The 25,505-nt window shown below is 50.2% G+C and overlaps 1 protein-coding gene across 1 annotated transcript; it reads right to left on the minus strand.

The window, feature by feature from the left end:
* Window positions 1–253: 253 nt before the first annotated feature.
* On the minus strand, window positions 254–24,769 carry otud7a (OTU deubiquitinase 7A). Its single transcript, XM_076038008.1, has 12 exons — window positions 24,648–24,769; window positions 20,958–21,111; window positions 18,203–18,388; window positions 17,901–18,119; window positions 15,749–15,850; window positions 15,121–15,248; window positions 13,893–14,005; window positions 12,149–12,276; window positions 11,753–11,902; window positions 3,332–3,446; window positions 2,682–2,766; window positions 254–2,006 (listed from the first exon to the last, which is right to left on the minus strand). Exons 2-12 carry the CDS (start codon window positions 21,040–21,042, stop codon window positions 324–326), a joined length of 2,994 nt encoding a protein of 997 aa, XP_075894123.1. The 5' UTR covers window positions 21,043–21,111; window positions 24,648–24,769; the 3' UTR covers window positions 254–323.
* Between the last annotated feature and the right edge of the window lie 736 nt (window positions 24,770–25,505).

Consider the following 25,505-nt stretch of genomic DNA (forward strand, 5'->3'; position numbering starts at 1 on the left):
ACGACTTTTACTCTAAAACAAGTAAAAGACTAATCTTCTTTTAATGAGATGGAAGAAACCAGTGGTCGGAAATCAATCAATCCAACAAACAAACAAAGAAAAGAGCACAGATTCTGGCCAAAGCTGCTCACTGTTTCAAGTTCCGCTTTCCCCCTCGCTAAAGTAAAAACCTGGAGCTGACAGAGAAGGAAAAAGGGGGCGGCGAGGGAAAATAGGAAAACTTTTTCTCTTTTTGCCCCGCGTGTCGCTCGTCGTGGGCGGCGGTGGCGCCGCCCTGCTGGCCGCCCCCAACTACCCCTCGACCCCCCTGGGGGTCGCGATGGCTACGCGGGCCTCTGCGCTCTGCCCTCCCTCTCCCTGCGTCTCAGCTCCTCGCGGTAGCAGTAGGAGCACAAGTTGTCCGTCTCGGGCCGGCCGTAGAAGGAGCAGTTCTCCCGCTTGCAGCGGCGCTGCTGCTGCTGCTGCAGCTGCAGCTGCTGCTGCTGCAGCTGGAAGCGGGGGTAGAGGGGGCTCCCGGAGCTCCGCCCCGCCCGGCGCGCCTGGCCGGGCTGCCGCGGCGGCGGCGGCGGCGAGGAGCCGTCCTCGTCGGCGAACTCCAGGCGGTCGCGGATGTCGGCGGCGTCGAAGCCGTTGGTGTAGGTGTGCGACTTGTGCTCGCCGGCCAGGCCGAGGGAGAGCAGCCGGGCCGGGCTGTAGCTGTGGGACGACAGCGTGCGGTTCTGCTGCGGGTAGGTGGCGCACGTCTTCAGGGTGCCCACCACCGTAGCAGGAGCCGGAGCGGCCGCAGCCGTGGGCCTGTAGGGCTCGTCGGCCCGGACGTCCTGCAGGTGGATGACGCTGTGTCTCTGGATGGGCGGCGTATGGCTGTAGTGGGCCGAGACGGGGACAGGGCCCCTCCTAGCACCGGTGCTGGGGGAGAGGTAAGGCGCGGGAGTGGGTGGGGGAACCGGTGGGGGGGTGAGGGGAGGTGCGGCGGCGGGAGGGGAGGGGGCCAGAGGGGTGGGGCTGCTCCTGCCCTGCGCCGCCGCCGCCGTCAACCTGAGCGCCGGCTGCTGGCTGTGGCTGTTTGAGTGGCTGTGGCTGTTAGAGTGGGCGGGGCCATTAGGGGGGGAGGAGGAGGAGGAGGAGCCGTCCACGCCCTGCTGCGGCGGCGAGCCGTCCGAGCGCTCCGCGGCGGTGGAGGCTTGCAACGGCGGCGGTGGCGGCGGCGGCCCGGCGGCAGCCTCGGTGTCGGCGGCGCCGGTGGCGGCGGCGGGAGGCCTCCGCTCGCCGGCCTCGCGCCGCCGCCGCTGCTCCTCCTGCTCGTGGCTGAAGCGCTCCTGGGCGCTGCTCAGGTAGTAGCTGATCATCTCCTCGTGGAACTGGTGCCGGTGGCTGGTGAGCAGCAGGCCGGCGAAGATGAACTTGCGCTCGCCCTGCATGGCGGCGCGCAGGATGTTGAGGCTGAGCTTGACGTCGGTGCTGTAGCGCCAGCTCTCCAGCGCCTTGCCGTCCAGCTGCTGCTGCAGCCTCTCGGCCGGCGAGGAGCTGGGCGGCCGCTCCCGGTCCGTGGGGGAGGGGCTGATGGCCTTTTCGGAGGAGGTGGAGCTGGCCGACTGGCCCGACTGGCCCGACTGGCCCGACTGGCCCGACTCCTCCTTGGTCCCCTTGTTGGCTTTGGACTCCTTCTTCTTGGCCTTGTCGCCTGCGTTTTCCCCTCCGCGAGCCGAGCCCGAGTTGGACTTGTTGATCTTGCCGTGCACCAGGCCGCCCAGGCCGCCCATGTTCTTCTTCAACTTGATGCCCAGGGTTTTGCTGAAGCTGCCCAGTTTGTTGGCCACCGAGTCGGCCCGGCTCTTGTCTTTGTCCTTGCGCTGCTTGTCCTTGTCCTTCTCCTTGCCCGGCTTGCCGCTGTTGACGTTGGAGTTGCTGCCGACGGACTCGCGGTCCGAGTCCATGGACTCGGCCAGAGACTGAACGTCCTCGCCTGCCGAGGCTGTCGGGGACTCTGGCTGAGCCAGGGGAGCCTGCGCAGAGACGCACAGGCATCAGACGGGGCAGCAGAGGTGATAAAAGTGTTCACATTCTGTACGTGAGTAACAGTATTTTCATGCAAAAGTATGAAAATACAGCTTCTGAAATGGACTAAAGTAAAAAGTGCCATGAATGCAACAACAAATTTGTTGATTTGCAAAATGAGGTTGTAACAGAATAATCTGGACTGACCAGAGTTCTTACATGAGCGTCTGGATCATTTGTAACAGCTCCAAATGTATGGAGTAAAAGTAAAGAGTTCGGGTCAGAAAAAACTCAAGTACCTGAAAAATCTACCTGGTATTTTCAAATTCTTCCCTCCCACCTCTGTGGGGCAGTGATGGGAGGACAGAAAACCCTGAGCCCTGATACCTCAAAACATCTGCAGATGTGGAAAACTAGGAATCCAACGTACAATGTGGGAGCTTTAGGAGGGATTCGCCTTGTTTCTTTTTGTTTTTTTTAACAAAGAAATCGCTTGAGAAATCATCATCACGTCCACATGAATGCTGGAGCTCATATTGCCTGCTCACAGTTAATAAAACGGATTGATTGCACGTCTGCTTGTGATAACATCTGGCCCGGCGGGGTACAAATCATACATGACAAGCGAGACACACACGTGTGTGTGCGTGTGTGTGTGCTGGTTGTGCGTGATGAAATTTTACCCTTGTTTCAGATGGAATTCGTATCCAGGTTACATTCATGTAGTTGTGCAGCAGGTTGAGTTTGGCCTCCAGAGACAAGATGAGGCTGCAGGAGGACACAAAGGGAGGTCAGGAAGAAGCAGCGCTCGCAAACAGTCGACACGTGACCGGAACGCAACGGTGTGTCACGCACAATTTGTGGGACTGGCCTTTTTCAGACCTTATTGACTTCTTTGGGGGGAAAAAAAAGAAAATACAGCCTGAAATCTATTAGGAATAGCTTGAAAAAGAGTTATTCATGATTGTTGGGAGCATCTTCTCCCAGCACTGACCGCACCCGTTCATAATGCAGCAGCAGCAGCAGCAGCAGCAGAATGAAGCATCTGAGCTGCAGGAATGTGAAACAGAGACCCTGGCAGAAACCCCGGGAGGGGCGTGGCTGCTCCAGCCAGGCCGCTCCTGGGAAACCCTGTGGGTGACTGACGTGACTCGCAATTTGTTCCCTGTGTGTTCCCCCTTTGAAGTCACCTGAGTCTGCAGTCCATAATCAGATTTAACCCCCCCCCCGCCCCCCGACTCCCACTCCCCTAACCCTCCCCTTGCACAGCCAGTGCTGCTGTGTACTCTAACGATAAGCATCAACCCTATGGCCTATGGCGCACGGGACTTACTTGGCGAGCTTGGTGTTATCGTTGTCGTCCCTCCCCCACTCCCAGTCCCGGCCGGGGTCCACGGCGAAATGGAGGGCCAGCAGCTTGTGCTCCGAGTCGGTCAGAGGGATAACAGCTGGACGGGGGGGGGGGACGAGATTATCGGGAGGTTAGCCTGGTGGTAGCAGCGCAGCGCACCACGTCGCACGCCATCCCCCCCCCCCCCTCTCGTTCCCCCTTCTCTCCCACCACCGGCAGCGGAAGAGCTTAGGCGACGCCATAATGACACACCAGAATAATGCCAAGTTAATTATCCCGCGTGCGTGTCAGCGCGGGGGTGCGGGATAAACGTGGGCTCGTGCGATTTGGCCGTCCGTTCTTCAGGCAGACGGACGAGCGTGTCGACGTGACAGAGCGGTGCCTCTGCCGCCTCTTGAAAGCTTTGAGGTAATTGCTTCTCTCAGAGCCGAGCTTCTCTGCTACAGCGTCTCGTCGAGTGGATCCAAATAAGCCCACAAAGCTTTGTTCTGTTTCTTTTTTTTTTTTCTCCCGGATGCTGCAAACAGAGGGCTACAAATGCCGTTTTGCTGTTATGTTGGATATCTACGCTACCAGTCCAAGTTTGGACACACCTGCTTCTTCTTCATCTTTACTACTGTCTAAACTGTAGATCAGGGGTGGCCCAAACTTTATTTGCAATGGGCCACATGACAGAACTGCGTCGTGTCGGCGGGCCACGAAAGTCTTCTTGACGGGGGGGTGGGGGGGGGGGGATGTGGCCCGCGGGTCGTAGTTTGCCCATTTGGCCATGCCTGCTGTACATACTGAAGACATCAACTATATGACCAGCTATATGACCAGTTAAATACCTAAATATGTTATGTTATAAATATATTTTTTGAGAGGTGTTTTTTCTAGATCATCTAAAATATAAAACTTGTTTCATACATATTCCACATGTGTTCAATCACAGTTTTGATGCCTTGAGTGACAATCTACAATGTAAATAGTCGTGAAAATGTAAAAATGTAACTAATAACTACATGATACTACAACACATGCTCATTAAAATATAGAATTTAAGTAAAAGCCCAAACAGTTTTTTTTCTGGCTGAGAACAGAAGAAGAACAAGTTGTACTTGACAGATCGTGTTTAGGGTTCCTCTTTGGTTCTCTTAACAGGTCTATATTTTTCCGACCAGTATTAACAACACACAAAAGATATCCCTGTGGTCTGGGGGGAAAGTCGTCAAGCCTGTAGCCTAACTGTATGAATAACCGTGTTCAGAGTGACTTGTCTTTGCTCGCGGGCCATAAAAACAACACGTACAAGCAAACTGTACAGGCTCAACAACGCCGAGTTTATGGGGTCAAAGTGAAACCAAAGTACTTGTTTACCTTTTGACAGCCGGGGTCATAAATGTTTACTGCACGTCCTTATTTTCTCTTGTGAGTTCGATTAGCCAACCTTGGGCACGTGCTCAGAGAAAATCACTTGCCTGTGTTTCATTAACCAGCGGGAATTTATGGCACAAGTCTCCAGTGACCCAGGGAGGGAAAGAGCTAAAAGGTCGCATTAAAAGCGATGCGTTTCACTTGAAAAACTCGTAGCGCCTCGTAGGCGTTTGGTTTAATGCTGCGGCGCAATTAGACACAGTGGAGCAGCAGAAGAAGTGGCTTCATTCATACGCCGCTGATTTGATCAAGCACTCGCGAGCGCGATAAGGTTTCCCACATTAATCACTGGACGGCGAGCGAGGCGCGGACACCAACACGGGCTTCCTCTCGCGGGAGACGGGCTGGAGTGGGGGTGCGAGCATGTCGGTGCCAGTGTGTGCATGACTGCCTATCAAAACAAGGGCTGGAGGAGGAGCGGTTGGACTAGGCCGGCCCGCGTGACAGCAGGAAGGGGCGGGCACTTCAGGGGGCTACAGATATTCCAGCCGTCAGCGTCAGATGGAGGACACGAGCCACATTTACGAGCACAAAATCCAGGCTGATTAAAAATCATTCTTTGGATTCTCCATCTCCCTCTTTTTTGGATTCAGACATCTTTATGTCTCCCAAAAAGGAAGTTTAGTTTCACAGGTAATCGATAGCTTAGCAAGAAAATGTCTGGGACTAATACCCTGGTTGTAAAATGCTGCACTGGAAACGAGAAATGCAGAATATCTGTGTAAATGAACCAACACTCAGTCAGTACAAAATATCATGTCTTTGAAGCCACGCGATGTTTAGCTCTTTATTGAAATGACTCTTAAAAAAAAAATAACTAATGAAATCCAGCTATTTCATTACTTACTATTTCTTCCGTTTCGGCAGGCCAGAATAAAAAGCTTAACGGGCTGCATATGGCCCCCGGGCCATAGTTTGTCCATGCCTGCTTTTTAGTCAGCTGAACATTATAACCAAAGCGCCTAACAGGCCAATCACATGGCGGTCGCCGTGAAGCCGACAGCAGAAGTTCGGCAGCCAAGTGAGAAAGAAAGTGAAGCCACAGTTCCTTTGAGCTGTTACTTAAGCAGAACAGCGAGTTCACTGAACTCAAATGACCCCCACAGCCCACCATCTTAAGGAGCATTTTGGGAGGATACACGCAACCGAGGAAATATTCCCAATGACGTCATGTCGACGTTGAAAAACAGCCTGTGCGTATAACGTCGACCTCACTGAATCCACATTGTTCCCACAAGAATGGAGGCAGTTCTGAAGGCAACAAGGACCCCAGGCCGCTCCCAGTGAAGTGTTCCTAGTAATGTGGCTAATGACTGTATATTCATCACTTACTGGCTTCAGCAGCATTCAAAGCTCTGATCACAAGGGCAATAAAAATAATCGTAAAAAATGAATAACTCTGTGTTTCAGGTTGGAGCCGATGCTGCTGTTCCAACAGCACGAGGAGAAGAGCTGAAGATGGGCGTGGCCACGGCGGCCTGCCAGCAGGTTTAGTTCAAACCTCCTGGATCGTTGAGACTTTATTTTACACGCAGGAGATAAAAGATGATTGATCTCTATTTTGAAGTACGTCTGAACACGTCGAGCGGTCCATGAGAATGAGAACCACTTTCACGTGCGCAGACCTGTGGACACATCAGGGGAAGTAACAGAAAAAGGTTCACACGTTTCCTGTGTCACAAACAGCCCTCGCGTCCACTTCCACTTCAGCAGAGATTTCGTCCTCACTCTCACCTGTTCTGCCTTCTGCATCTCTGTTCAAAAACTGACCTCAGATTTTCACCTTTATGTTGTTGGTTTTTTTGGGGGGCTTTTTGCAGTAATTCAGGTTATAGGCACAGCGCTAGTGTTAGGGTTGCCACCCGTCCCGTTTTTCCCAGAATTGTTCTCTTTTTTCACCACGGAATTTGTCCCGTTTTTTAGGGAAAATGACAAAACCTCATTTGATTTCCGTCTGTGGTCTACTACCGTAAAATACGCGATTGTCCCGTATTTGGCAACTAAAAAACCTGTCCCGTAATGAACTGATACAGGACGCACTTCACTTTGTCCCGTATATATTTCGGTGACACCCCCCCCCCGTCGACAGACTTGAGACATCTCCTCCCCCCCGAGATGTCCCGGATTTGTAACTCTGGGAGGTGGCAACCCTAGCTAGTGTATCCGCTAGACAATTATCCATCCAACCATCTTCAGTACCCACTTATTCCTGAGCTCAGCAGACACATGGAGAACATGCAAACTCCACACAGAAAGGTCCCAGGCCCGGAATCGAACCCACAACTTTCTTGCTGTGAGGCGGCAGCGCTAACCACTGTGCCACCGTGTCGCCTCGCTCAACAATTAGCACAGTAAAATGAAGCGAAAGCAAAAAGAAATTGTGTCATGCAGTCACACTGTACTGGGGCGCAGGGCTTGAATGACTCCACCCCCACTGGGAAGATGATCAGATCAGAACGAGGGTGCGTGTGGACGTGGAGTAGAGTGAAGAGGAGGCTCGTGTGTCACAGAAGGAGCCACCTGGGAGAGAAGAAGAAGAAGAAGAAGAAGTGTCCCACTGTTGTGTTGTATGGGAGTAAAGCCTTTTTGTTTGCTGCGCGGAGACGCAGTCACCAGCAGCAACGGCCCCTCCCCCTCTTGTGTCCCCTGATGGGACTGCAGGTCAACCCCGCACCGCCCTCCACTCCACCCTCCCACATATAACTGCATAGTCCACCAGTGAGCTAAGTGTCAAAACACTGTGAGAGCATTGGGGTTTGGTTTTTTTTTTGTCTTTGTTTTTTCAAAGGCGCCTCCAGAGTGCCAGACGGCGTTAGCGCCGCCACGCCCACGCTCGGCGCTGACACCGTTTCTCGCAGGAGGAGCGGAATTCAATCAGCGGAGTGGATGGAAGCGCCGCCGCTACCGGCGCTGCCGCTACTGACCCACTGAGGCTGCGTCCGGAAACACGCCTAAGGTCACGCGCGGCACGCAGCGACGCCTTCTGCACCACCGGCTACCCACAATCGAGAGGCAGCGGAGGAAACTGGGCGGAGGGGAGGGTGGTGGTGGTGGTGGTGCTTACCAGTACCACCCCCACCCCCACCCAGGGAGAAGCCATAATCACAAACACTCCAAGGAAGCAAACAGAGGACCAGGAGGTGGCGTCCTGAAGGCCCAATGATGCATTTTTTTTTCCTTTCCATTACTAAGTTACGCGCGTGTGTGTGTGTGTGTGTGAGAGAGAGAGAGGGAGAGAGAGAGAGAGAGAGAGAGAGAGAGACTGTTGTTTCCCACTTGGGCCCGGTCCAGAGTCAGAGTTTCGACGCTGCCAATTGAGCTCTGGGGGACTAAAGTGTGCTGTAATGTATTTACTATCCCTGTTGGCAGCCTTGTTTTGTTGTCCTTGAATGACCGATTCCCACAGCTTGTGCGCCGATGACATCATCGCCCTCCGCGGCGCGCGGGAGTTGTGCACTCAGCAACGTGAAAGCCACTTTGCATCTTTCATTCTAAGCGGGAGGGTTGCGGGCTGCAAGGGAGAGGCGGCGGGGGGGTGGGGGGTTACGGGCACCCGTAAACCTGCGTGGAAACAAAAACGGCCAAAAGTCTTCTAGAAGCCCTCATGTGGTCGCACTTGTTTAGGCTTGAGTTAAATAAACCAGCGCATCGCCCCCCTTGTTTGTGTGCCAGAAGAGAAAATTCTCGCTCCTCGTTTTCCTTCCTGGAAGACAAAGTCGCCCGTCGCCGGCTCTGACTCGCAGCAGCGACACCGAGCCAAACAGTTTCTTCTGACTTGCGATTTAAGAACTATTTGTACGGTCTGGAAAAAGGCACACATTTGAATTCCTGACTTTGGTCACTGCACAGCTGCAGACTTAAAGAGCTCAATTCAGCCGAGTAAACAGCAGTCATGCATATAAATAAGCCCGAGCTTCTTCTTTTTTCTCCCCCCACGGAATTTAATTGGACGGTAATTCCAAGAACATCACATTTAATTCAACAACAACAACAACAACAACAACGACAACAACATCCCCACAACAAATAGAAGTGAAATTCCCGTTGCCACATTGATTTAATTACGCTGACAGCGCGGGGCGTAGCCCACTACGTCTCTCGATCGGATCTGCAGGGCTTCGCTGCTCTCCTTCGTAGGTGGTCTGCGTGTGAAAGGTGTAAAAGCTCTTCATTCAAGATGTACGTCGGAGGGGGTTTCGGACGCGATGCCAAAGAAAGCCTGGAAGAGTTTTGGTTCCGCGCACGAGAGCTGGAAATAGCCGCAGAGCAAAGGGCCCCGCGTTGCACTCGCACGGTCGCTTTACCGCGGGAGCGCAAACACGCTGGTAAAAGTCGAGGCCGGCGGCGGCGACTGAGGAGCCAGTGTTTGCCGCACACAGCAGGTGAGCAGCTGATGGAAAAGACAGAATAAAATGCTAACTTTTACAGGGATGCTCTCAGAAAGAAGGGAGAAATGCAAAATAACCTCAGTCACCCTTGTCTTTTTTTTTTTTTACTTTGCACACTGCCCCCAAAACAGACCTCTGTATGTGTGTGTGTGTGTGAGTTAGAATTAGGTTACTGTATAATCTCCTCGACAAAAAGAGCCACTATTCTAACTGGAAGCACCTGAACACACACCGAGCTGACGGTGCGCTCTTCGCCCCGCCGGGGGAGGGGAGAGAACGAGGGAGGGAGAAAGAAAAAAAAAAAAAGGAGAGAAATAAGAAGGCCAAACATTGGTGGGACTGTCAGAAGGGAGGGGCAGCTTGTCAGGGGGCCCAAATACCCGGGACCCTGCCCATATGTGGTGATGTGGTCAGGGGGCTTAGGGGGCCGGCAGGGGCGACACTCATTCCTAATTGGCAGGGGATCATTAGGGAGCGTCTGGCATCTGTTCAAACATTTAGAAATGTTCACAACCACCACCAACCTGTTTCTAAAGGCAGATTGAATACACATCAGGCTCGTGCTAGTAGTGGAAAAAAAAAGAAAGAAAAAGCACCACTTCTAAGCTGTGACTGTAAAGATGCAGGAGACCTCAGCCATGGTTGTAAGTTGAGAGGATCGCAGAGAAAAGCGCCCCCCCCCCCCTTCAAATCTAAGTCCTCATAACATCCTGTGGAGAGACTGCAGACAAAACAGGCTGTGAACCCACCCACAGGACACAGTGTACCAACAGAACGAAGTGGAGTCATGCAGCAGAGGTTTGCAAGCTCGACGGACAAACGCACCACCTGCTGGACGAAAGGGAGAATGCCATCTACGGCAGAACGATCTATTAAAATAAAGAAAAACACGCTTCTCTCTCTCTGGTCTGCAAACGAACTCCCGAAAAGTGCGGCACTCTCAGATTTGATTTTTTTTTTTTACTGCTCCACTTTTTTTTTTTTTTTTTTAAGAAAAGTTGTGCTTACAAAAAGAAGGTTTGGAAAATCAGACATCAGAAAGGGCACCAACCAACTCCACCAGGTTAGTGACAACAGCGCAAGTATTTGTGAGCCTGCTCCACTGCAGTCTCCATGGAGGAAGAGGAAAAACAGAAGAATAGAAGATGTGAAAATGGGTCTGTCTGCTGCACTGCACTGCACTGCACTGCACTGCACTGCACTGGACACAACAGCTACAGTTTAGACTTCCAGGCCTCGGCATAGCAGAAGAAAAGGTGCGAGGAGGAAGAGGAGGAAGAAGACGGAGAGAGGAAGCAGGAAGTGGGACGCTGTGCTGTTATTTTAGAGCGGAAAACAGAGACAAAGTTGGCTCGCTGCCCACGCTGACAAGCGAGTTCCGCCCACTGAGTCAGATACGCTGCGACTACTGAGGCCGGTTGTCAAGGAGATCCTCGGTCGTCCGCTAACTGAAGGAAACCCCGTGCGAGGACGGCGCTGCCATTGAGCGACGTGCGCCCGCCGTGGGAAGAACCGGGCATCGCAGAGCGGGCAAGACGAGGGCAGGAAGATAGGAAGGAGAAGGGAGGGGGAAAAAAAAACTCTTCAGCGGTCAAAAGTCTCTGGACGCCAGAACAGAAGTGCTTTTCAGTGGGAGCGCCACGCAGCAACATATGCAGCTGGGTGTTATTTGGTAAAAGAGATACAATAGAATAGAATAGAGGAGAACTCTCAGCAGCCACCCACTGCACGAACTGGTGGTGGGGCAGTGGGAGGACGGGGAGGGGTGAGTGGAGTGACGTCACACATGCATGCACTCTGCACTTCACACCCTGCAAATCTTCATTTGAATACCACTGGCTATTTGTCACTTCTTTCCATTTTACTATTTATTACCTCTCATTCTGCATTTCAATTCTTCTCTCACTCTCTAAATCAAATCACTTCTTTGTCTTTATCTCAGTTCAGTTATTTTATGAACTGAGTTGCTGAATGATTGTGCAGCTGAGAAACTGAATTTCATTCTGGATAAATAAAGTACTATCTATCTAGTGTATCAATCTATCTATCTATCTATCTATCTATCTATCTAGTGTATCAATCTATCTATCTATCTATCTATCTATCTAGTGTATCAATCTATCTATCTATCTAGTGTATCAATCTATCTATCTATCTATCTATCTATTGTATCAATCTATCTATCTATCTATCTATCTATCTATCTATCTATCTAGTGTATCAATCTATCTAACTATCTATCTATCTAAATGCAGGCTCGAGTCAAAACGGAAGGCGCCCGCTGTCCACCCTCCGTCTCAAGATGGGCTCCTCCCCCCTGGCTCCCCGCTGCCAAGCGGCCCGCTTTAATAATGGATCACAGGTAATTAGACCGCCGTCTCATACATTATTCACCCCCAAAAGCAGGACAGGCGGACCACTCGCCCTGCACTCTGGCAAATCCGCCCATTCCGACTTAAGAGCAGCGACGACCCGACTTAACTCGTGAAACATTCGAGCAGGTGAAAACCTCCTCGTCGTCCTCGTTGCTCTTTTTCCTCCCCTGTTTAAACGACAAAAACAGCCCCCCCCCCCCCCCATCCTTCCACCCACTCCTTACCTTGCTCCCTCTGCTGGTCCCTCTGCTCCATGGACACCAGCGCCGAGAAGTGAGCCTGGTCGTACGCCAGGACCAGCGGCGAGCAGTGGCAGCGGCTCGGCGGCACCTCCAGCGGCAGGTAGAGGCCTCCGAACGGGATGGGAGCGAACGCTGCAATGACAGCGGAGGTTAGCATGGACGCTTCGACTGTGAAGGATCTCAGTTGTCCGGGTCATCTACATAGAGGAGGCGTAAAGTTGATTCAAACCGGGCTGGTTTCGCCGAAAGGTCTTCAAGTTATCAAAATAAAAGCAGCCCGGTTTGCCTCAACTGAACACCTTCTACATTAGCCGGTGCTTTGCTTTCCTTCAGCACAGAGGACGGAGTTTACGTTGTAGTTTTTTATATTTAAATTACCCTCTCCTCCTGAGTCTCTGAGCATGGTGTCGGCCACCACCACGATCGGCCTGCGCAACACGTGGGCCAGCACGAACACATGGAACTCCTCCAGGCTCTCGTAGACGGGATCCTCAGAGTTATCCACCCTGGAGGGGAAGGAGGGGGCGAGTGGTGAGAAAACATTGTGGGATCATCGGGCAAATTTCCTGAACTGGTGCGACGGGATGCGAGGAGGAAGGTGAAAAATCCCCACTAAAGCCCCCAAAAAGATGTGATCTCAAGATCTAACGCACCCCTCCTCCCGGGCTCCCACCAGCCGATATCTTCAACAGACAAGGACAAGGTGGCGCCCACAGAACCATCTGCTTGTACTTGTGTTTGGATACCAGAGACGATTCAGCAGAGGCAGATCCCTCAGCCGTGGCGCATCCACCGGAGGGAGGGTGGTGGTGGTGGTGGGGAAACCCGGAACAATTAAGTTGTCAAACAGCAGCGCTGCCAAACTCACTAATAAAGAGGCTCTTAATATGTGAGGCCCACGCACCCCGTTCAGGGGGCTTCATCTCACAGTAGGGTCATCAGACATCCCCGACCTGATTACCGCGTTTGTGAGTCTGACTCGACGAGAGGTTAAAACCGTCGGATTAAACGAGCCAATTATGCCCTTTAAAGGGACGCTCGCTGCAGAGGAGGAGCGGACACAGGAGAGAATCCCTACATCACTGTCAAACACAACAAAGCAGCAACAAAGGCAGTGGATGCTCACACTGCAATGCTGTACACACTGGTCGTCGCACCTGTAGTCAGTGTGTGTGTAGGAGGAGTGTGCGGGTGTGCAGGTAAGCACAGGTGCAATGCCGATAGATAGATAGATAGATAGAGAGATAGATAGATAGATAGATAGATAGATAGATAGATAGATAGACCATCTAGTGCATCGTTCCCTATTTAATATGGTTAATAACGTTGATTGTACCTTGTCCCTGTACTTATAAAAATAAAGTCACTCCCTCAAAAAAGAACAAAAAAGAAAACCCAAAGAAACACGCTCATGCAAATTGGAACCGAACTCTGTGTAGCGTATTATTATTACAACAAAGTGAACCTGAGACGAGCGCATTTCTGCAGAAATGCAAACGAGAGATGGAAAAAAATAAAACACCACACACACCCACACACACACACACGTGTACATGTACTGAAAACCAGCTTTCAGTTTACATCAGGAGGAAACCGCAGTGAGTTTCCAACATGCCTCCTCAGCCTGCGGTGGGGAACCCACATGCTCTGTGTGCAATAGGGGTGGGGACGACGGGTCACGGACTCGTTTCATACCGACGGCAGCCAGTAGAGGGCACAGTCTCACCCGCCAACTCAGCAACAACCCTGTTGAAACTGAAAGAAGCTGCTGAGCGGGGATTCTCACCCGGACGCTCTCGTCAAGCCCAAAAAGGCCGTTTTTGTTTTTAAGTGGTGGCGCCCCCTGGAGCATTTCTGGAGGATTGCGATGTGCAATGAGAGGCTCTCAACTGCTCTACTGCTGCTACTGCTGCTGCTGCTGCTGCTACTGCATTCTCCCACAGCCTCTCACCGTGACTAAGTCGCCAAAACTCAGAGCTAAAGGAAAACAATATTTGCTGCGTCTGGGGAGTTGAGAGCAAGGAGGCCCACGGGCGCCCTCTTGTTTTTCTTTGTCCTTTCCTTTGGTTGTTGTTTTTTTTTTTTTTTTTGCGTCAGGATGAACGTTTATCAAACAGCTTACCCTCCGCTGGTGTTGCCGTTTTTGCTGAGGTGAGTGCGAGGCTCGCTGGAGGCTAGCTTCAGCAGCTCGTTCCACTCTTTCTCCCACTCCTCCTCGGTGTACACCAGCCCTGACTGCACACACACACACACACACACACACACACACACACACACACACACACACACACACACACACACACACACACACACACACACACACACACACACACACACACACACACACACACACGTAAACGCACAATAGGACATTCTGTGAGGCAGCTGCTGCTGTTTGGCTGCTTTCATCTGCGCCTACAAGGTTCCTGACTCGCCCAACCTGTGGCGGTTCACCGTACGTCTCTGCCGAACGACGGTTTGATCAAAGATGAAATACGCACAAGAAAAAAAAGGGGGAAAGACGTACGACTAAAGACGGACTCTAATTTTGCGCATCTCAGATCGCCGGGGCCGCCGCAGTGCCACGGGCGTTCATTAAAGCGTGAGCATCTGGGCTACTTCTTCGTCTGAGTCATCTTTTGGTGACACCGTTTTACGAATAGATCGGCGAACGCTTTAATCCGCGGGCATCGAGCGAAGGGAAGTGGAAGTGCAGGGGATTTGACAGCGTTAGCGCCATTGCTAATACGACGCTCGACGGAAAGGAGCGTTTTTCCCTCACAGCGGAAACCCAAAGGAGCGACTCGGGCTGGAATTGGAAATCAGCACTTTTTGTGACACGTTTGCGTAGAAAACCTGAGCAGTATTTTTCAAGCTTCCAAAATATAAGCACTGAAATGAATGCCAGGTGATGCTGTGCATCAAAACTGTGTTTTCACAGCTTGCATTAAGTCATTTCAGGAAGCATGGGGGTGGATGTTGCAGTTTTGTTTATAACTGAGAGGGTTTTTCTTCCATTACATATCTCTGTTTCGACTTTTCCACTGTCTTGAATCTCCTCCTCTGGCTGTCTGAATTACAGCTGTCACAGCGCTCATCTGCGGAATTTGATTAATGTCAATGTAACTGATTGACTTCCTGGTACACCTCATGCAACTTTTTTCAGAATTTCCCCCTAAATTACTGATTTACGCAGGTGTAAAAAAACGCTTTTGTGATGTACGCACATTTTTTTTTCTTTTTAGCCGTGCGCTCTCTTCGCAGTTCCGAGGTTACCGAAAACGCACCGCATGTCCTTTCTTTCTGTGGTCACGTCGGGGGCGCCATTCGCAAAAAAACCTTCCCCTCACCTCCTTGTTCTGTTGGGTCTGCTGCCACCTCCACCTCCTCTTCAGAGCGTCCCTCTCCGCCCCGCTCTTCATCATGGTGTACAGGGACTTCCTCAGCATCAGGTCTCTGTCGTGGAAGCCCCACATGCCTGCCGAGCCAGAGACACAACAACGCCTTTTATGTGCTGCACAGACAAAAGGTTGAATTTTTGAGAAGCACCTGTAAAACAGAAAAAAAAAATCCTCCCCCAACCCCTGCTCAGATGACCTCATGTCTTAATTTTTTATTTATATTGTTTTTGTGGCCCATCGGAAGGCTTCGGTTGTCTAGCTGTCAGGCTGGATTTTTATTACATCTGATGCTTCAAAGTCTTGACAGCTGTGCACACTGGGACCCTGTTCAGGCTGCTATTCGCCACCCTGCAGCTGACGCCGCTTTCCTGCAGTCGGTCAGAAGTCTCCCTCCCTCTCCAGAAAATAGGAAGTGTCCATTCTTGCCACACTTCCTGTTTCCTCCTCCCCCTCCTCCTCTATGTTTGTCAGCTCACTGTCAGCAGACAGCCTGAACGTACAAACAGTCGTTTCAGGTCAACAGTTCCTCGTCACTGGGCGGATAAATATGTGTATGGATAAATATGGAGCAGCTCACCTAAAGAGGCAGCGTGGAGGAGGCAGTTCCCGTCGCCGGTGGTGGCCAGAGGAAGCAGCTTCTTGCAGCTGGTGCACATGGTGGACCACCAGTTCAGGCGACCTGTAAACAGCAGAGGAAGGATATGGTAGCTGTTTACACGGGGAGGTTAACGTCACGTCTGCCCAAAGATCAACACAGACGAAGAAAATGCATCATGGTAAAACAATAGAAGATCCTTTAAAGGCAAAACGGGTAGCAATAATTCCCCCCAGTCAGCAGGTGTCACTCTCACTCTTGTTTCACTGTTGTATTGTACTCATTGAGGTGGAATAGCAGTAATAATCCACATAGCTCCTTTCTCTTCTCTTGGCTTGAACCACCACAGAAATGTTTAACCATTGAAAATGATTAACTTACAATACTTGTTACAGCTGAGTGCAATCACCGTTGGTCATTTTAGTTTCCAAATTGATGGTAGAATCAACCCAATCTATCATTTTTACACTTCTGCACGTCAATGAGACAATCTGAGAGCTTTCTAAAACTGAAAACAATAATTAGTGAAACTGCTGCATCTGGTTGTTTTGATTTCGTCTTATTTTCTAGTTACTTCAAATTTCTTTTTTTGAAGGTAAAGTTACTTCCTGACCGCTTTGGTTTTGCTCTATAACCATTCATCAGCCTCAAGTTTTAATTCCTGTTGTTTCCCTTCTAATGCAGACAAAACACAGCAATTGGTCGACTAAGACTAACTAGTCAAAAGAAGGATAGAATATCCTGACAGCAGAGAGGTGCAGGCCGCGCCCGTCAGTCTCCAAACATGTCTTATTGCCATCTCTCTCGACATGCAAGGTTGCGCAGAGTAAGGCCGAGAAGTGATGTAGAAGCCTTCCCGCCCGTCCCAACAAGCGCAATCAGCCTTGAAGGCAACAATCAAAATGAGGCGGAACGTCTCCCTTCACTGCCTCTCTCTTTACGGCAGCTCCACTTTCTGCTCCATCACCACCCTGCCTGCCTCCCAGAGGGGCTGCTAACTGCATCGCAGCCGCGGGGCGCGGCGCGGAAGAGTACGGCAAGGCAGCCATACTGCTCCGAGACCCGACTGCATCATTTATTTAACAACAGTAAAGCTGAGTACAGCTCAGAATGATTCGCTCCGGCTTAGACGGAGATCAAAACGTGAACAACTTTCTCTCCACGTTTTTTAATTCCGTTCTAACGAGGACCATCGTGGTCCGATCTCAGTGTCCGGATCTGCACGTCGATTCGGAACCGCCGGCTGTGCTTTATTGTACTCGAGGCCACAGAGACACGTTTGACGCAGCAGCGAGGTGTGGTCATTTTTTTAAGGAACGCAAGGCGTTCAGATTCCATACATTTTTGAGGGCCATACGTGAGGCGGTTAATGCCAGATTTCACACTTGACATCACACGCTGTCATGCGCTCGGTAATGCCACTAGAATGTAATATCCTAAAGACTTGCCACGCGCTTCTTAAATATATGAAGTATCCCAGTGTTCATTCTGAGTCAGGTGAAGGGTGGGGGAGGCAGTGTGTGTGTGTGTGTGTGTGTGTGTGTGTGTGTGTGTACACCAGCAGCAGCAGCAGCCGGCTGCTAGAATCTGAAAGCGTGCTAACAAGCTTCTCTCAATATTTGGATCAAAGCAGAAGTGGGGGGGCTATGAATCTTAAGGGATCCAGGATGCACATGACTCCGCCCCTCTGATCTGCTCTGTCCCCGACTCACCTTCTGCCTCGCACGCTGCTGGCATTTCTCACCGATGCGGACTTAAAGTTCCAGTGTGTAAAAGTTGGCATGATTTATGATTGATGCGATGTTGCTTGATTTATATCAGTAAAAGCTTAACATACTGCTGAAAAAAATACATAAATAAAAGTGTATACTCACTGTACAACAACAGTTATTTGGTTTTCCAACCCTTAAAACTTCTCTCATATAAGAAAATACACAGAGCAAATATCTTGCTCCTAGCTAGCTGCCATCTTGGGCCACCATTTTTTAAGGAAGCCCACCTGGCAGTGGCCTAAATACCAAACGTGCCGTCAGGCAGACTTCCTTAAAAACTATACACACTGGACCCATAAGCTGCTGCATTTTTACCTTAGCCACAAAACCAAAAAGACTCTGTTTGTTTGTGCGTCACACACCGGCCTGCTCCAGAGCCATCATGGTGGACTGCTCTATCAGGTCCCTCTCGATGAAGTTCCTGAAGTCCTCGCTGTACACGCTGAGGTCGGGCAGCTGGAATGTGTAGATGGGCATCTCCAGAGGGAACTGCTCGCTGGTGCACTCGTTGGCCACCTGCAGCCGTGCCAGGGAGACAATGGCAGAGCTGGCGTGGGAGATCCCGCGGGAGAGACGCTTCTCTGTAGGGGGACGAGGGACAGAATGAGCGTTGGGAGGAAGGAGGGACCTGCTGGAAATAAAAGGCTTCTCCTCGCCGCCGCACCTTGCGCATTGTCCTCCTGCTTCGGCGCGCACGGCCTGTCGATCTTGCTGACGTGGGTGGGCGTGTCACGTGCCTCCAGCTGTTTGTAGTAGCGGCCCTCGTTGAAAACCTGCGGCAGGTTGGCAGTGTGGACCTGCCGGAGCTCCTCATAGTCATTCAGAGCAGCACTGAGGTCCCAGTTTTTACCTTTAGGACACAAGAGAAACTTCCACGTTAATTGCCAGGTAAAGATTTATGCCGCATTTTATGCAGCCCGCGAGAGCTTAAGAGGTGACTGGTTGTCTTCAATTTGAAGTCTTTGCTGTCCTTAAGTGGTTTTTTTTTTATAATAAGTCACATGAATCTGCTCCACCACCATCTGGGATGAAAGATAAAGACCTGTAAAGGGGATAACACTGGACCTTTAAAAAGTCATTAACTGTGATTAATGCCCTCCTTCTTCTCCATACTGAAAAAATCCTGAAATTACGGGCATTAAAAAAAAAAAATGCACTTGAACTACGTGACGACCTTACAGTGCAAAGCTCCCAGTCAACAAACACGATGCATTGTGAGGTCGACGACTGGAAGCGAAGGAAGAGTTTGTTGCTGCCTCGATCGAGACAGCGGCGGAGGAACGGATCATTTAGCCAACTGACAGCAATATCCTGATGTTCGGTGAACACACACACACACACACACACACACTTTCCTCCCAGGTTTCAGAGACACAAGCGATTCCCCAGCCTCACTGTAACCCAGCGACAGGAACGACAGGAACTGGCTATTGCACTTCTCACATCACCTCCCCTCCCTACCCTACCCTACCACACCTCCACTCCACCACCCCATCCCACCCCGCCCCCGCCCCGACTGCAAACATTCTGAGGGCGCCTGCCTGTAACCCGAGCGTGTTTGTGAGACAGGCTCCCTTAATGGACTCCCTGTGTGAGGGACCTGCAGGAAGTCGTCCTCCCTCCCTCCTCCAGACTCGCAGGCCTAACGATTCTCGGCAGCCCCGAACATGAAACCGCCGCCGCGCTAATCGCTCTCACGCCAATCAATGCTAAAGCGATCCAAGCCCGGCGGGTCTCCACAGCTGGAGCTGCGCGCATCCAGGAACACGGCTTTAAAGTTTGGCGCCATCATTCACTTGGCGCCCTCCGTGGCCTTCAGTGCTTTTTACATTACCGCGCTATTATTATCATTAATATTATTATTATTATTATTGTTGCTGTTGCTGTTAGTAAGGAGGCATCGTTTCACCGCGTTCATTTGTTGTGGGCTGTCGTCAGCAAAAGGAGCACCGGCAGCATCCCATTATGGAAGTGCTTCAGCAGCGTCTAGTGGGAAAAGAGCTGAACTTGAATTTCCTGTGTATGGCTTTCTAGTCAAAGCAGCTCAGGTGAGTAAATCCTTCCGGCTCTTCCCTTCAGGGGTCGCCACCGTCAACTGGTTTTTATGTTGGACGCCCTTCCAGACACGAGCTCCAGCCCACAAAGCAACTGTCACTGTTGATACGATCCTAAAACTTTTAGCTTTTTGCCGAAAAATCACACAAGTTTCAGTGCGCACACAAGCCTCGAGGCCCCAGAGGGGCACCTCCAGGGCGCCACCTGTGACTCAGTCAGGGCACAGCGTCACAGCACAGCTAACAGGTGAAGCCCTGAGAAGCAGAGCTAACCTAGCCTAGCAGCAGAGCCAGCTCACCGCTGAAGGAGGTGGAGCAGAAGGAAGAGGAGGAGGAGGAAGAGGAAAAGGAAGAGGAGGAGGAGGAGGAAGAGAAGTAGAAGGAGGAGTAGGAGGAGGAAGAGGAGGAAGAGGAGGAGTAGGTGGAGAAGGAAGAAGATAAGTAGGAGGAGCAGAAGGAAGAGGAGGAGGAAGAAGAGAAGTAGAAGGAGGAGTAGGAGAAGGATGAGGAGGTGTAGGAGAAGGAAGAGGAGGAAGAGGAGGAGTAGGTGGAGAAGGAAGAAGATAAGTAGGAGGAGCAGAAGGAAGAGGAGGAGGAAGAAAAGAAGTAGGAGGAAGAGGACGTCCCCTCCTCTCGTCTGCCTCTGTCTGAGTGCACTGTCTTGTTTGACGCCTCTTGTAATGTCACAGTCTGCACCCGGTGGCCCGGTGCCAAAGAATAAGCGGTTTAAAAAAAAAAAAGGTTGATAGGAGGGAGAGGCAGACGCCCAACACTTTAATTCTGTTATCGGGCCAGACGGCAGCTGCGTAGCTTTGCAACCACCAAAAAATAAATTAAAAAAAAAGAAAGATTTCCAGGACGCATCCTGCATGTACTCTGCGAGGATTTCATCCCCCTAATGGAGGTCTGATTAGCGTGAAGCATGCTTTTTAGAACGCAAAGTAGGCAAAAGTGTATTTAGAGTGCGGCGTCTCTTTATCCAATCAGGGGCTCCGTTCAAACTGGAATAAACAGGTGGACGCGGCTGCCCATTCAGCGACCGTCAAGTGCCGTTTCCTGTGCGCACTTTGTGTTTTTCCTTTCCTCCGCAGTTGTTTTCTTACACGGAGAACCACTCGTCCACTGTCAGAGTGCCAGCGACTCTCGGCTCCCCAATGGGCCTCAGTGAACAGGCACAAACTCGCTCTCTCAAAAGCTCTAAATCAGCGGGCCGCTCCTCTCTCCTCCCTTCCTGCCTTTCCTGTCCCTTTTTCCTTTTCCTTTCCTTTCTCCCCCGCCCTGACACAACAGGGAGACGCCCACCCTTCACTCCACCCACCACCAAAGCACTCCAGCTGGGCCGAGGGGCCCCGGCGGTTCCCTTACCTTCCAGCAGGTCTCTTGCCAGACCCGGTTCCGCCCCCGTGGACCGAACAAAGTCTGACAGGACCGCGTCCATGTCCAGAGTCATGTGATCATGTGTGTGCGCTGCCCAAGGTGCAGCGGTGGCCTTGGTGGACGCCAGCCTTCACGTTCTCATCTGGGAACCAGAGGGAGAAACACAAGACGATGGTCAACGTTCAGCGCGGTTGCTCAAAAGACTCCTCTCCTTTATTTATTTATTTATTTATTTGTTCATTCACTCATTTATCATTTATTTACAAAATGAAAAGAATTGTAAACAGTAACTGTAATTAAATTACAGTTAGTTGTGGAATTATTCATAATAACAATTTTCATCACATCTGACCAATTTTCACAAAAAAGACTGGACTTTGTCTTAATAATTGTATTTTTTGTTGCTTTGCATGGTTTTCTCTTGCACTGGCTCCTTTTCTGTTTCCCTCCACAAACAAAAGTTTGATACTATTCTGATGCTTCTGATTGGTTCTCCTGTCAAGTTCGGAACTGCAGCAAAAGTTGGCAAAAAGAGACGCGCACATACACAGCACACACATATATTTGAAATTGTGCCAAAATGTAGACGGTTGCATTTTCAGTGGGGTTAATTCAGCGCTAAATTTAATGTGAAGTGGTTGCTTTAGCAGGCAAAATGTGATGGATTTTGCTGATTTAAAAGATAATAGGTTATGCTGCCCTGATTTTGCACCTCAAAGTGATTCACAGTAGAAAGAGGTTCTAAAGTTTGACCTTATGGCTGTTATTTTTTGCTGTCGTTGTTGTTTTGAGGACTGCTTGAAGCTCAACACTGTCAGGTCTAAACATTTAATCAAAATTTTGAAGAAAAAATCAAATGCCATCAAATCTAATCAGCTACATTACCTTGATAGAGCAAAAAACAGTTACACAACTATTACATTTTCAACAGGGTAACCTGTAAATGTAACCAGTGATATGAACAGAGTAATCTCCCCAACACTGCGTACTAACGAGTGAAGCTGCGACGGGCACTTCCTGTGCACGCTGGTCTCTGCTCTCAGCCAGGCAGCACTCATAATAAACATCAAGGGTTCGGGTTAGCAGCCAGCGGAAGTGGCGCGGTGACAATCTCCGACACCTTTGGCCGGCTGCCTACGATCACAACAACACTCCTCCTGCCGCCGAGCGTCAACCACAGGCTTTCTGGCCACGTTCCAATCTCGGCACCCAGAGCCGGCCGGCCGCGGCCAGGACGAGGGGCCTGGCGACTCAGCGTGCGGGTTATTTCACGCCATCCTGCGACTGGAGGCGGCAGCCACTCTGCACTCGGCCCCCTAACGATCAACAAATACCGCCGCGCCGGGTCATAAACAACACTAACAAGGCGGCCTCCTTCCGTCCGCGGGAAGACAAACGAGCGCGCGCGTCGCCGACATTCCGCCGGGGGCTGAGTGGGGTGACGGAGGAGCGGCGCGGCGTCGGGGAAGAAGCACGCACCCACAAGGACGGCAGCTGCGACAGCGGACCCTCTGTTCTCTGGGACGAAGGTTCGCCGCCGCCACTGCCGCCGCCGGCTCAGGCCTGACCTTTGACCCGAGTAGGAGGAGAGCGAGAGAGAGAGAGAGAGAGAGAGAGAGAGAGAGAGAGAGAGAGCCGGCCGGAGATGCTCAGATGCTCTGCCCACACCTCTGTTGCCTGGTCACGTGACACGAGTAGCTGTTGCGAAAGCGGAGGCGTATGTACGGAGAGCCTGCTCACTCCTCGTTAAAGGCCCAGTGTGTAAAACTGACACTGCGTTTGGATTTTAGGGCTCTGTCAAGCAGACTTACTTCAATAATGACATGGCAGCCAACTAGGAGCGAGAACCTTATTGCTGTACGTATATTCTTAAATATATGAGAATCGTTCTGAGGTTTGGAAAACCAAATAACTTTTGTTGTACCCCGAGTATACACTTTAATGAATGTATTTATTGGCACTATGTTAAGCTTTTACCAATGTAAAAATCCTAAATCAAGCCAAATTTTACTCACTGGACCTTTAAGTCTGACTGCAGCCGAACGCAGTGGCAGATGAACCCTGGAACTGGCTAAATGGCAACCAAGGGGGTGAGGTGTGAGCCTGACTATCCCCACTTTTTTTTTATTTCTCAACGATCTACAATTGACAAAAAAAAGCCAAATTTTCAATTATAGTCCTTTTGTTGAGCCATTGCATCAATTCAAAAGAATTTCAATTCAACAGAATTGAAATAAAGATTTGTTCAGAAAAAATAAATAATTGAAAAACTTATTTATAGTATCATCTAAATGAACTGGCTGCCTTCCATTTGGAAGTCCTCTGCTTGGAGCGCGGTCCAACTACTGAGGCTGAGGTACAGCAGCTGGATTACTGTTAGGAGGGCGGACAGGTTATCATGGTGGAGTTCCACTGACTCGGATGTTCTCAAATCTGATCTATAGGGATCACATAGAAAAAAAAGAAACAAAACAAAAAAAAGAACAATCTTCGCACAACAACCAACAACTTCATACTTCGAGGCGACCCAGTTACCGTCGGCCACTTCTGTGAACTCCAGGAGACGCACAGCAGTTGGACGCAGCAGCAGCAACGCTTATGCGCTCGTTAGTTAAATCAGAGGCGGACTGATCGGACCAACAGTCTGTTGACGAGGAGCCTGATGTGTTTGATGTAACAAGCTGCTTCTTTTTTTAAGTCGTGACCCTTATTTTCCCTCAAGATAAGCCCTATTCAGATCGCTTCCCTGTGGGAGGTAATTATGACTCAGAAACACCCTTGTGCATGTTCTTCTCTGGCGCTGATGTAACACCCTGTGGGCCACAGGAAACTGAGACTGCCCAGCTTCCTGTTAATCATGATGGCAGCATTTGCATATTTGTCGCACGCACTCGGGCACAGGTTTGCCACAAATGAAATCCACCGTGACCGCACGCAGCAAAAATACTACATTAAAAATAATACAGTTCCGTTCATTATCTGATGATCAAAACCAACTAAATATGCGATGTTTGAACAGCTTGAGAGCCGTTTCCCCTTTTTAGATGGCTTCTAAAAGTTCTCTGACAAGGCTCTAATACAACTGCAATGCTTTTTGAGAAAGGTGTGCATTGCTAATTACTTTTAATAGTACTACACTATGTAAATAAGCACAAAAGTTCAGAGTTGTTCTACTAGTCACACGCACCTGTGTGATCACCACATAGAATATAAAAGACAGTGACTCACTAGTGAGCAGTTCAAATTCCAATCTAACTCTTCTCTAACAATAGAATACGTCTCCATTGTCACCAAACTCCAACTCTAGAAATATGAAAGTTCCACCCTTGTGATGTCACAAAGGGCACTGATGGCTCCTCCTCATAGGTCCACCAAAGCCAACCCAGCAGTTGCAGGCGGCTGAAAACAAATTGCTAGATATACTGTTTGTGAATCTATTAATTATATAGTGTTTTTATTCAACATAGACTGAGCAAAAGCCCTCCAATCGATTAAAAGCTTGACTTGATAATAATAATAATAATAATGATAATAATAATAATAATAATAATAATAATAATAATAATAATAATAATAATAATGATCACCCTACAACCCTGAGTGTGGGAGTTGTGGTGACAGAAATGGAGGATTTCGACCTGGCTTGCACTTTGACTTTGCACTGGTTGTCTCACATACTTTCTGCAGTTTGGCCGCGGGTTGTTGTGAAGCCATCTGATGACCGCGGGACTGTCGGCACCACACGCAGCTCTAGTCCATGGCTTCAGGGGAGGACGGGGAGACAACCCTGAAGACACAGAGAGAGAGAGAGAGAGGGAGAGAGAGAGAGAGAGAGAGAGGGAGAGAGAGAGAGAGAGAGAGAGAGAGAGATGTAAAATAGAATGTTGTGGTCTTCAATTTCAAATGACTGATTTAATTTGAAGCTGCTGGGAAACACCCTACTGACACACACCTGCGTCTGCATCAAGCAACATAAAAATCAAAAATCACCCTCTAACCGTGGCTTTCATTATGAGTCGTTGAGAAACTACTGATTTCACAGGCTGGTAATTAAGTGGGGGGGGAAAAAATATATTTATAGGAAAAGAAATCCAAATGATCTCTTTCATGAAAAAAAAAAAAAAAAAGTGCTACACTAAACACAACAGAAGGATTCTGGTCATACCGACACTGCAATGAGGCAAAATGCATTTTGTCATCTGTAGAACGGCTAAGGCTAACAAGTTCTGCTAGCGGCATCTGTCCACGTGAAAGTCCACCATCTGTCCTCGGATGTAATCAGGTGTTCACACGTCTCAGGTCTCACACGAAGACGCAGGTTTGTTTGAGCCGCCCCCAAACGTCAATGCGGTGAACAAAGTGCAGAAGCAGCACCTTCATGGCTTTCACACGACCAAATGCAAACAGGCTAATACCGGGTGACGAGGAGATGGTTGAGCCGCTCTGATGCAGTGGAGAGAGATGTGATTAAGTGGCTGGTGGAGGCAAATACAACATGCAGTGGACACGGACGCACGCACGCACGCACGCATGCAC

This window comes from Nelusetta ayraudi, unplaced genomic scaffold, assembly GCF_046127955.1.
Source record: "Nelusetta ayraudi isolate G7.1 ecotype Tasmania unplaced genomic scaffold, CSIRO-AGI_Nayr_v1 ptg000053l, whole genome shotgun sequence".
Classification (NCBI taxonomy): domain Eukaryota; kingdom Metazoa; phylum Chordata; class Actinopteri; order Tetraodontiformes; family Monacanthidae; genus Nelusetta; species Nelusetta ayraudi.

Bases quoted from the DNA above. Each gene is read 5' to 3' on its own strand.
- otud7a (XM_076038008.1), bottom strand. From the start codon at position 21,042: ATGACTCTGGACATGGACGCGGTCCTGTCAGACTTTGTTCGGTCCACG. The intron at 15,249-15,748 runs GTGAGCTGCTCC...CTGGCTCGGCAG, and splicing joins CCTCCACGCTGCCTCTTTAG to GCATGTGGGGCTTCCACGAC. The intron at 2,007-2,681 runs GTAAAATTTCAT...GTCTCTGCGCAG, and splicing joins GAATTCCATCTGAAACAAGG to GCTCCCCTGGCTCAGCCAGA.